The 12,193-nt window shown below is 43.9% G+C and overlaps 1 protein-coding gene across 1 annotated transcript; it reads right to left on the bottom strand.

The window, feature by feature from the left end:
• Window positions 1-6,466: 6,466 nt before the first annotated feature.
• On the bottom strand, window positions 6,467-11,240 carry LOC124913250. The gene is made up of 5 exons (XM_047453845.1): window positions 10,850-11,240; window positions 8,628-9,328; window positions 8,376-8,522; window positions 7,501-8,279; window positions 6,467-6,488 (listed from the first exon to the last, which is right to left on the bottom strand). The coding sequence occupies exons 1-5, from the start codon at window positions 11,238-11,240 to the stop codon at window positions 6,467-6,469; spliced, it is 2,040 nt and encodes a 679-aa protein (XP_047309801.1).
• Between the last annotated feature and the right edge of the window lie 953 nt (window positions 11,241-12,193).

The following is a 12,193-nucleotide window of genomic DNA, read 5'->3' as shown; positions in this document are numbered from 1 at the left end:
ACGCTTGGAAGACACGTCTCGGATAAATCTCAGAAGGAATAAGAATCATCCTCTTGAACTAGTAATTAGTAACATCTCATCACCCGTCCGAACTAGGCAACAAAATTTGGAACACTATGAAAACTGAGCTTTCATATCACAAATTGAGCCGAAAAAGGTGGATGAAGCGTTGCTAGATCCCGATTGGATCTTAGCAATGCAAGAGGAACTAAACGAGTTTGAGAGAAATAAAGTCTGGTACTTAGTCCGTATCACGAAATACAAACCGGTTATAGGAACACGATGGGTATTAAGAAATAAACTCAATGAAAACGGTTTAGTTACGAGGAACAAGGCCCGGTTAGTGGCTCAAGGCTATAAATAGGAAGGCATTGATTTTGAAGAATCGTTTGCTCCTGTGGCTAGACTTGAAGCAATTAGAATATTTCTAGCATTTGGAGCTTTCAAAAATTTCAAAGTTTTTCAAATGGATGTTAAAAGTTCTTTTCTAAACGGTGAAATAAATGAAGAAGTGTATGTTAATCAACCTCCAGGTTTTAAAAATCCAGAACACGTAAATCATGTTTACCGGTTAAACAAAGCCCTTTACGGTTTGAAAAGGCTCCAAGAGCCTACTATGATACAATAACAAAATTCTTATTTGATCACAAGTTCACAATAGGTTCAGTCCATAAAACTCTTTTCAAATTTGAGAAAAAGGATCATGTATTACTTGTTCAAATCTATGTTGATGATATTATTTTCGGATCAACCGATCCAAAATTATGTGATAAATTCTCAAAAATGATGACTGACAAATTTCAAATGAGTATGATGGGAGAACTGAGTTTCTTCCTAGGGCTTCAGGTTAAGTAGATCGAAACTGAAACATTCATAAGCCAGCCAAAGTACACAACCGAACTTTTGAAGAAATTTGGAATGGACACATGTGTTGAGGCGGCTACACCGATGAGCTCTTCTGTAAAACTAGAAAAAGATGAGGATGGTCAAGTCGTCGACATCACAGCATATCGAGGAATCATTGGGTCACTACTTTACTAAACAGTCAGCCGACCGGACATCTTGTTCGCGGTCGGAGTATGCGGGAGATTTCAAGCCAATCCGAAGCAATCACATTATACCGCGGGTAAAAGGATCTTAAAATATTTAAAAGGAACTCAAGATGTGGGACTTTGGTACCCAAAAGATTCAAGCTTCAATATCATAAACTACTCAGATGCAGACTATGCAGGCTGCAAAATCGATCGAAAGAGTACAAGTGGAACTTGCCAGTTTCTAGGAGACCGGCTTGTTTCATGGAACAGCAAAAAGAAAACTTTAGTTGTAACATCAACCGTAGAGGCAGAGTACCTAGCAGTTGAAAGCTGTTGTGCACAACTCCTCTAGATCCAACAGCAACTAAGGGACTTTGGTGTAATTGCTGAAGAGTCGCCAATATTCTGTGACAACACCAGTGCAATAGCGATCACATATAATCTGGTGTTACACTCAAGAACGAAACACATTGACATAAGACATCATTTCATCCGGCAGCATGTTCAACAGAAACACATCCGACTGGAGTATGTCTTAACTGAGCAGCAAGTGGCTGACATCTTCACCAAACCGCTACAGGAAGCTAAGTTCTCTTATTTCATAAATATCATAGGACTTACTGATAGCAAGCAACTTATGCCATAATCATCAATGCATGCCTTCAACATACATTATCATGAAAAACCGGGATATGTGTTCAGGGAGAAGCTCTCGCTTCTCAAACCGTACCTTAATAGGACATTAACTATTCATGGATGCTAACCGGAAGGAAGTCTCTGGTTATGCCTGACAAATTCATAATATCAAACCACATGTATACATACTGAGCGGTTCAAATGATTTGGTAAAACGGATAAGTTTAGTCCAAAGCTGAACAAATATTGATCTAATTCAACATTTCTTCACACTAGAACAAGCTATCCTAACAAAACCGGTCATGGAAAACCAACCAGTAAAATGCATCATGCTTTCGGTAAATTTAACTTTTCCGATTAACTTGGGACGGCTAACCGCGTTTTCATGCACACCTTGAAAAATGAAACCTATGAATCATAAAATAGTCTACCTTAATCGAGATGACGACATGTGTCCATCATCAAGAGAGGAAGACTAACATCTTGTCTATATATTTATTGTCATCATGAAAATCTTTAGTAATGATTACTTTTGCATTGGAACTAAACATTCTACACTTAAACAAGTTAACTCCTATTAATTAACCGATGACATCACTAAGCATGCTTAACCTACTAACCTAGCCGAACCCCTGGCTATATAAACAACCTTTCATCTTTCAAAACATTTCACAAATTCACTATTCACAAAACTCTCGAGCTTAAACTCTTCACAAGAACATGAACTCTTCACGTCTCTCTAAAAAGATCTTGTTGGCCGATTTCAACTCCATCTACCAATATGAAGATCATGGCATCAAGGAAATGTTCTTAGCCCTTGAAAGAACCGGGCTAAGAAAGTTCTTGGAGAACAGATTCATCATCGACTACTTGGTAGTCGATGAGTTTTTCGAAACAGCAAAAGAAGTGCACCGAGACATTATCGTGGCACGAGTTTATAGTCAATCCTTCCTATTCAGCGAGACTGATTTCGCTGAATATTGCGGTTTACCCACTGAAGGGGTAACCGACCTCACCTACTCCCCGGTGACCATTGAAGAAATGTGTCACTCGTTTTCAAACTCTAACATCCCGGTTAAGCCCTAGGGTGCTAAGAGGCAACTCTCTCATAAGTACCAGATTCTAAGTGAGATTTTGGGAAAATCTGTTCTGGGTAGAGAAAAGAGCTCCTACTATACCCAGAGAATGTTCGAAATGATGATTGCCATCACGGTTGGGACACCGGTAAACTGGTCCTGGATCATCTTCAGCAATCTAAAGAAGATGATCATGTCAAACAAGACCGGCTACGCTCCTCATCTAAGCGGTTTTTGTGAAAGCTTGGACATCCACTCCGGCCTATTCGTAACTCTCCACCCGAAGCATGTGCTAACGAAAGAGAGAATCCAAAAGTTGATCGACCAGTGGGAAGCGGCAAGGGCTAAGAAAAATCAAACCGCTTGATCATCCAATGTCTAACTTTCTCATTATCTTTATCTTATCAAATCGGTAATTTTGCTGTACTACCGGTTTGGTACCTTGATTAATGAAAATCTTTTATTTCCTTTTTCATCAAAAATCTTGAGAGAATAAAAACATTAAATGCTCTACATCAAACAATATCAAATCAGCCTTGAAAACTAAAATATTCGCTTCCCAAAAAAGCATGCCTAATCTGGATAGACTAGACAACCTACTAATTATCCTTCCCAAACAGATTATTCCATTGAAAAATGTCAAGCATTTATGACCATACATGAACGGTCTGATTTTTCAAAAATTTCCTCATTAAATGCACCTCAATCGCCTGCACTATAAAAGGGACTTCAATTCTCCTCAAGCAAATCACACTTCAGAAACATTCTTCTCTCTCTAAGCTTGAATCTTCAAAACTTTAATCATCCATTTCTCAATATATCTTTCGAAGATAAATGCCGAAACTCGAAATATTATCATCGTTGATTTCTACGAAATGCTGAACTCAAGATTCGAAGAGACTATCTTTTCTCCTGTCGTCGAATCTGGTCTGCAAAAATTCCTTGAAGGTTCAAACACCATCCTCGAAGAGGAGGTGTCTTCAACAACGGACATGTATGCATTGATGGCAGCATCAGGACCATCATTGACGGATCACACCATCGGCTCACCGAAGAGTCATTCGCCAACTTTTTCCAACTTCCATCCGAAAGGTTTTCAGATTTCCCAACACCCCACTTTCCAGCAAAAGAGCACTACGCTTTCATCTTCTCCGGCTCTATCCATCCGGTTGATGATTGCGGTCAAAAAGATGAACTCGCACCCCACTACCAAGTCTTTCATGACTTGGTCCAGCGGTCCATTCTAGGCCGAATGGCAAACCAAAACTACTCCCGAGAGGTATTCGACCTCATGATCGCAATCGTCACACCCTTGCTCATAAACTGGGCCTCATACCTCTTCAACAACTTAAAGAAGCTCATTCAAGCTCCAAGGGGAAGAATCGGCTTTGCTCCTCAGATCAACCGATACATGCGAGCTAACTTTCCCAACCTAGGACCGGGGGTTCCTGTAGGACCGGCCAACACCATGACTAACTCCATGATGGAAAGCTGGATAAGGAAATAAATCTCAAAAACACACCTTAAATTTCAAACAGTTTACCGTCCATGGTTTACCGCCCACAGTTTACCGCCCACGGTTTACCGCCCATAGTTTACCGCCTAATCTTACCGCCCATATTTACTCTTCGTAATTACCGTAGTAACTTTTGGAGGGAAAGTTGGCGCCAAAATCAGGAATGAAGTGACGGTTCAACTTCTTAACCGTCAAAAACCGCTCACCTATATAAGTCAGAAACCTCTCCTTATTCACTCAAGCTTTCTCTCTCTAAAAATCTCCACAGCTTTCTTCATTCAAATCTTCTTACTATCTTCATCTTCTTCATTTAATCATTTCATCATTGAATCAGATCACGCACTTTTCACCTACATCTTGCAGGTCGACTTCAACGATATCGAAGAACATGCTGCCGACGAACACAAAGCAGTGCTGCAATCTGTGAAAGATTCTGGGCTGAAAACCTATATTTCTTTCTGGTCCGTTCATCGTTCACCAGACTAAAGTGGAGGAGTTCTTAAGCACAGCGACTCTGACAAAAAGAACTATTTCCGCCACCGTGTGCAGCAAGGCTGTCGACATAACTGAAGAGATATTTTCGGAAGCTCTCAGTTTGCCCAACATCGGGAGAGACTTCAAAACAAATCTATCACAAGCTGACTCTAATGCAGTCCGGCTGCCTATATCAAACGATGGAACGGATCTGCTGTCTCACACAAGCCGGAAGAACAAGCTCAAGCCAGAATTCAGATGACTGGTGGACATCATCTCCAAATCTCTTCAAGGCAAAAAAGGAAACTTTGACAATTTGACCAAACTAAAGCTGCAAATGTTAATGGCGATTGTCCGCGGTGACAAGATCGACTGGGGAAGCGTCCTGTTCAAACAACTTTGCGAGGTTGTTGCCAAATCGAACGGTCGGGTACAAGCGTACGCCATGCAGATTGGGAAGATTCTGCGTTTTCTACATGTTGAAATCGGCGAAGGTACATCGCTCTCCCCCTCCAAAATATTAATTGATGAACACATGAGTAAGAAAACTGTTAAACCGACCAAGTCGAGAGCTACAAGGGCCAAAGTAACAAAGGCAGATGAACCGGCTGCCCCGGTTGGCGAGAGTTCCAAAGAGGCCGATCCAAAAGGAAAGGCCAAACAAACAGAGGTCCCGCAGAAAAAGGGGAGAGCAAAAATCTCAGTAAAGAAAACCGGTAAGAAACCGGCAGATCAACTCCAAGATTCCGAGAAAACCTTGTCCTCGGGAAAAACTCCTAAACCGACTAATCAGCTGATTCAACCAACTCCACTAAACGTAGTCCGTCCGACATCGATCCATTCTTCTCCTCCTCCGGAAAAAGAGACAAACTTAGCCGGAGCAGTTCCTTAAGGCAAACCAAATCCTCGGGGAGCCAAGTTATAATGTCCAAGTTAAAGGAGACTCCGGTTAAAGAGGTTAGTACTCACTCTCAAAATTCTAAGTCTCCGTCTAAAAACTTTAACGATGTGATCGACGATATCGGATTGAGAACATCAGAGGCGATTGACAACGTGGTTCAAGATGTCTGTTAGGATCTAGGTAGCCGCTAGAGGACCGGGGGTTGGACCGGTTAGCGGTTCTCACTCGTAAGGTGGTGGTTAATCCGGTTAGAGATTAACACCGGGGTTTCAATACTACACAGCCTGTCACAAACCCTTGAACTAGGTTCAAGCGCGGAAGAGGTTTGCTTTCAGGTTGAAGCAGCACACTTGTTTGATAGACAATGCCGGTTTCGGATGATGGAAATTTGGGAATGGTGGGTCGGTTTCGGTAATCTGGGAATTCGGTATGGTTAGTATAGAGTCGGTTTAGAGCGGTGTGGTTAAGTTAGTCGGTTAGATAATGAAGCCGGCAGAAAGTAAATAACAAGACAGATTTTATGGATGTTCGGAGATAAAACTCCTACGTCACCCCTTCCTCTCGAAACCGCGAGAAGGATATTCACTAAGGAATACAAGTACAATCCGTTCGAGACTTATTTCCTGCTCGATAATACTCTTACAATTTACACCGAAATTGTAATACACACTTTTTCTTTTGCACTTAGGCTTTCTTAGAATAACACAATTTTATCACTTGTAGTAAATGCTCTTAACGCTTCACTTGTCTCACTGAATGTCCTTATGTGCCGCATTTACTCTTCTTCAACTGCCCCTTTTTATAGGTGAAATATGCCAACGGTCATATTTCACTGCCTTGAGTCTGATTGGCTGAACAGAGGTGCAGTGATTCAGTGTTTCAGAGATTCAGACCTGCGGTCGTTTCCTCAGACCTGGCATTATGTCTCAGACCTGCCGGTCTGTTCTTCCGGTTTGTAAGACAAACCTGCCGGGTTTGTCTTTTACTTGATGTAGGCACTGTCTGTTGGACAGTTGTCTGTACTTGGAAGATTTTCTTTCTGGCTTATCCCGAAGTGGAAGGATCCGGTAGTACTGTTTTCTGCAGCCTACAGTCTTTCCTCAGACTTGCATGGATATGGAAGTATTCAGTCTGTTCCTTTGGTATCATTCTCAACAGATACCCAAATTGTCTTCTTGTACAGGTCGGCCGCTTGACTTAGCCGAGTGGCTTTTGGTGTGAGTAATATAACCGGACTTCTTCCGGTTATTCCTTTGTGAATGATCGGCTGTTTGATGATTCCGGTTTTAGGCTTTGGCCGATCCTTTCTTTGTGCGGTCACGTTCCGAATACTCTTGGTCGGTTTAGTAGCTTGACCGGTTAGTTTTCTTTAGCCAGTTCCGGTTCGGTTCCTGCATGGAAAGTTTATTTAAGTTAGGTATATTTGAACCGGTCTGATTTATCTAACAATTTCTCCCTTTTTGATTATTTTATTTAAAATTATCAAAACAAAGTAAGTTTGCAACCGTAGGCCGGTTGTTTTGTTTGGCCGGATTTTTGACACTGACTTAGGAGAATTTTTCGAAAAATTTTAAGAAAATTTTTGGAAGAGTCTTTATCTTTTATCTCATCAATTTCTCCCTTTTTGATTATTTTATTTAAAATTATCAAAACAAAGTAGAAATGCAAGAGATGGCCGGTTTCAAAAATAACTTTATATATATATAGATAACCGAAAGAGACAAAATATATATAAAAACACTAAGGCAACAAGAGAGGAAAGATAGTCCCTATTCAGAGTCCGTGAAGTCATATAGGCTCTTCTTTTTCTTCGGTTGCTGTTGATCGGTCGGTTCGGAAGATCGTCGTCTTGTAGACCGGGACCGCAGTTGTTCTTCGACTTCATCTTCGACTTGGTCGGCCTGCTGCGATGCACTCGGGATGACCGGTTCAGAGACCTCACTGAGCAGCTCGGCTATTTTAACTTTCTTAGGGGCCTCCTTCCTTCGCTTTTTCGGCGCTGAGGCGGATGCGGTCGCCTTTTTCTTCTTATTTTCGGCTGCGAATTCATCCAGCTTCCGTTTTTGCCTTTCCAACCGCTCAGCATCTTCCGCTGCTAGAGCGGCTTCTCTTTTAGCGAATCCTGGGAACAGGACCTCTCCTCTTTTAATTCGCGCGGCTTCCTCTTCCGCATCGGTAAGTTGAGATGAGCGCGGTGCCTCTTTATCTTTGCCTGCTTCGGCATCCAGCGCATCCTGGATCCTTTTAGTCGTTTCAGCATCGGCCGCTATAGCCGCGGCGTCCGCGTTCACCTTCACCCTTAGAATTTCGGCCATTTGTTCGGAAAGTGCTTTCAGTTCGGCCACGAGATTCACATTCGTCTTCTCGAGTTTGGAGACCCGGTCAAGTGTCGTGCCGACCAGATCAGCACTCATCGCAGTCAACCGTTGATCTGTATCTTTCTCAAGCCGGTCGAAATCTTTCTTTAAATCGGAGGTCACTTCCTCCAGAATTGCAGTTCGCTGAACACATTTATCGCGCTGAACCGCCTCTTCCCGCAGACCTTCGCCGAGTTCTGAGAACCGTTCTTGATTACTATCCAGTAGATTCCTTGTGACATCGGCAAATTTGAGGGCCGAATCAACTATTCTGTTGTATCTTTCCTTGAATGGTTGAACCACTGTGTCATCGAACTCTTGAATACGGTCATCAATCCGTTTCGATGTGGATGCTTCAAGCTTTTGAAATCGGTCCTCAACCCATTCTTTAGTGAAGTCTGAAACGGGGACTTCCGGTTGTGGGGGAGGTGATTGCTCGGTGAGATTGGAATCGGCTTTTTCACTTGATTCTATCAATGCCGCATTCTCCCTTGGAGGAGTTGGACAGTTGACCGGAAACCTGTCGATCTGGGGAGGGGTATAGACCGGTATTTACATTCGGCTGCATATGGCTTCCAGCCGCTCGATTTCTTGAATTAGTTCCCCTTTGGCTTTCCCAAGCCTTGCTAATACCCGCGGCGCCACGGTGTCCACCGTTTCCATCGTGCTGAGCTCCTCCGTAATGTTCCGGATACGTGTTTTTAGTTTCCGAAGTTGGACCTTCGGTAACAAGAGACAAGTTCGGTGTTGTACCTCTTGAAGAGTGTTGGAGTTTGTAATGTCCATCATCAGGTCCTCCACTTCCTCCAGTCTGCGGATGCATTGCTCGTCTGTGTGGCCCGGTAGGATTTCTCTATACGGTGTACCAAACCGGTGCTCGTGCCACTCCAGGTATAGGTCTTCAACCGACTCGGCTCTTCTTCTAACGCCTTGAAGGAGTTTCCTTGATATCCTATCGGCCTCTGCTTCTTCGGCCTCCTCCCTCTCTGTGTTGCCGCCTTCATCATCGACTTCTTTATCAGCCTCTTCTCCACCCTCGGTGGTTTCAGGGTTGGTGTTTGGTTTGGCATCATTGGGGCTCTGGGCCGAATGATCGTCTTCATTGACCGTTCTATCATCCTCGGTCTTCTCTGTGTCGGTTTGCTCAGAGGCCCACTCCTCATCTCCTGTTTGCTGCGGTGGTTCTGAGAAAGTTATCTTTTCTTTGCCTTTGCCTTCGGCCTTTGCTTTGGCTGGGGCAGCTTTCTCGGCTGTTTTCTTCTTTTGGCCACCTGTGGAGCTGGAGGCCGGCTGAGTCCTTTCAAGGAATTGCTTTGATCTGATGAGGCATCGCTCTGCGACAGCAACGCCGGGACCGATGTCGAGATTTAGGTGGAGAAAAATCTTACCGAGAGGCACGGCGTATCCCCACGACCGGTTTGAATCCGGTTTCACCATATCCATGAGGTTGCTGAACACCTTTCTTGCCCAGTTGACCTCTCTTCCCTCCATTAGACCGATCAGCATCTTGATTTTGTCTCTTGTGAGGTTGTTGAGGTTTCCTCCCCTTGCCAGGATCGCCCTTGTGAAGATGTCACATATCGGGATATATTCCGGCTTCAACATTTGTTTGCTGCCGGATGCTTTGATCGGCTCTTTAGTGGCCGATAGGATCTGGCAAGCCGCCTCAAAGGTGTCCTGCTCTATTTCTGCCGTTGCATCCTGGCCGGTTGTCGGAAGATGCAGGCTTTCGGCCACCAATGCTTCGGTGAGCTCTATTTCGAACCGCATACAGTCGCGGTGATTTTGTCGTTGGAGATGGTTGCGGTTTTGAAGAACTCTTCGACCGCGTCTTTGTATATAATATGAGGACCGCCGAGGAAATATTCCAGACCGGTTTTGATTACCCGGTCAATAACTTCCTTCGCCTCGGGCGTACCTTTTAGCCGGATTTCCTCGAAATCCACCTGAGATAGGAGTCTGAACAAAGCCGAATCACGCCCCATGTTAGAGAGTTTAAGAGAGTATGAGAGATAGCCGCTTCAGAAAGTGAGAGAGCTTAGAGAGAGAAAGTAGATTCGCGTGAGAATGAAGTAAAATGACCGAAAGTCCCTTTTATAGATGCGGTTTGGAGACCCAACCGTCCCATCAATAAAGGGCGAGAATTTTCCCTCCGAATTGAAATGAGCGCCAAACCGTGGGCGGGAGATAATGGGCGCCAAACAAAGGGCGGTAAACAGAGGGGCGGCAATTTTTGGCGGGAGGTTTCCCTCCAAAAGCCTTTGTTTATGTCATTGATGACGCACTCTTCTTCTTGAAACCGATTGATGATACGGTTTCTAAGTCTAACCGGTTATTTTGAGTGATCAGAGTGTTTACAATTTTATTTGAAGCAATGTTATATGACCGGATAAGAACGCGGTTTGAGGAGGTTAACCGGTTACTTAGATGAAAATTAGGAAGACATGGTCATTTAAACTGAGATTGAATTCAAGAAGTAGTGCGTAAAGAAAGCCGTCATGAAATTCGATATTAAGATAGGCATTCATAGATAATGAAAAGTACAGCCTATGAAAAGGTCATTCTAGAAATTCGGTCCATTGCCGAATCCTTGTCGAGGATGTTTGAGGATGAGGCCGGTGTGCCCGGTCCGAACTCTGGCCGGTACCCAAGAATCAGCTTGCTGATATGCGGTGCATACCCGAGATCTCTCTTAGTCAGCACCATATTCTTGAGGTTTTCCCATATGACCGTTGACCAGTTGACTGCCGATTCGCAAAGGATGTGGGTCATAAGGTTGTAGGTATTCCTAGAATACCGTTGATTCGGCGATTGACACAGAATCGAACGAGTCACGATTTCGAGCAGTAGCTGACCGTGACTAGCAAGCTGGGTTTTAGGCCCAAAGTGTTCCACCGGAAAAGGGGTGGCCGATAGGTATTGGGCGGTTTCAAATCCCGCAAGGTCCTGTATAGTTGGGAAATCAGAGAATCCTTCAGAAGGTAGATCGAATAGTGAAGCAAATTCTGCTTCATCGATCCAGAATGTGTGGTCTCTGATGGTAGAGACGATATACTTTCCCCTGATGCAGGCGCTTCGAAAGAAGGCCTTGACATCTTCCAGGAGGATTGGACCGGCTTCTTCAAGAAAAGGTTGAAGACCAGTTTCAGTGAGAGAGTGAAATATGAGCTTTTGATCAGGACTTCCATCTTCCATGCAAGAGTTGAAGTCAATGCTTAAGAAGTTACCCAAAGTTCGGCTCGGCATGATTTCGAAGAGAGATGGTATTCAAAGGATTTTAGAGATATTTTAATGCTTTCGAATGTGGTGATTTGATTAGAGGATGGTTCCTTATATATGATCGGTTTTGGAGGGAAGATCCAAGCATTGATTATCAGTTTTGTTTTATTAAGGAAAAGAATCTTTACCTTTCCAAGGTGCATGGGGAAGCGGCAGATTGCGAGGCCCGAGGTAGTTGTTAGTTGGAAAGTAACCAGATTAGTTAGATGTTAAATATTCAGTTGGTTGGGAATTATCTCATTAATTAGGGATGCACTTAAACATAACCGAGATTAATTTGATGAAACCGAAAGATAACATAGAACAATGCAGAAATGGCATGAATAATGAGGGGAAACATGCAATCAAACGAAACATAACCGAAGCCAAAGGGAACACGGATGAAGCCGAAACGATCAAACATGAGTTGGAAAAGGATACACCCGGTACATACTGCAAAACGACCGGATGCAAGAAGGAGTGACTTAAGGTGCGCGGCGATTGACCTCACGGGGGGGGTTGAAGTTCCTCCTCCTCTAGGCTCTCTCAAACCGATCATAGAATGAATCGGTTGTCTCTCTGGTTAGCACCTGGGCTTGGTTCAAACCCTTGCCGGGACAGGTTGGAACACCAAGTTCCACGAGAAGGCTGCTTATTTGGGGAATGAGACCGACCGACCGGATGCCTACCATCCAGATGAGGATGTCGAATAGCACCCGGGACCAGTTGACCGGCGTGCCGGTGACAATGGCTGCCATCATGTTGAAAGTCGCTACGCAGTAGGTGTTGGTGACATCCCTACCAAAGATGCCCCTACCTATTACATCATTGAGGAGCTGATATTCAGCCCTCAGGAGTGACTTAGAGCCATGGTCATCAACAGGCTCATCCGACCGGACAAGAGAAAGGGAGACCTCAGCTTTAATGTCGGCCGGTGGGTT

Source organism: Impatiens glandulifera, chromosome 8 (genome assembly GCF_907164915.1).
Source record: "Impatiens glandulifera chromosome 8, dImpGla2.1, whole genome shotgun sequence".
NCBI lineage: Eukaryota > Viridiplantae > Streptophyta > Magnoliopsida > Ericales > Balsaminaceae > Impatiens > Impatiens glandulifera.
Note: the sequence above shows the minus strand (reverse complement) of the source record. Positions and strands in the feature narration are given on the sequence as shown.

Bases quoted from the DNA above. Each gene is read 5' to 3' on its own strand.
- LOC124913250 (XM_047453845.1), bottom strand. From the start codon at position 11,240: ATGCCGAGCCGAACTTTGGGTAACTTCTTAAGCATTGACTTCAACTCT. The intron at 8,523-8,627 runs GTATTAGCAAGG...ACCCCTCCCCAG, and splicing joins TGGACACCGTGGCGCCGCGG to ATCGACAGGTTTCCGGTCAA. The intron at 6,489-7,500 runs GTCCCGGTCTAC...ACCTCTGTTCAG, and splicing joins GAAGTCGAAGAACAACTGCG to CCAATCAGACTCAAGGCAGT.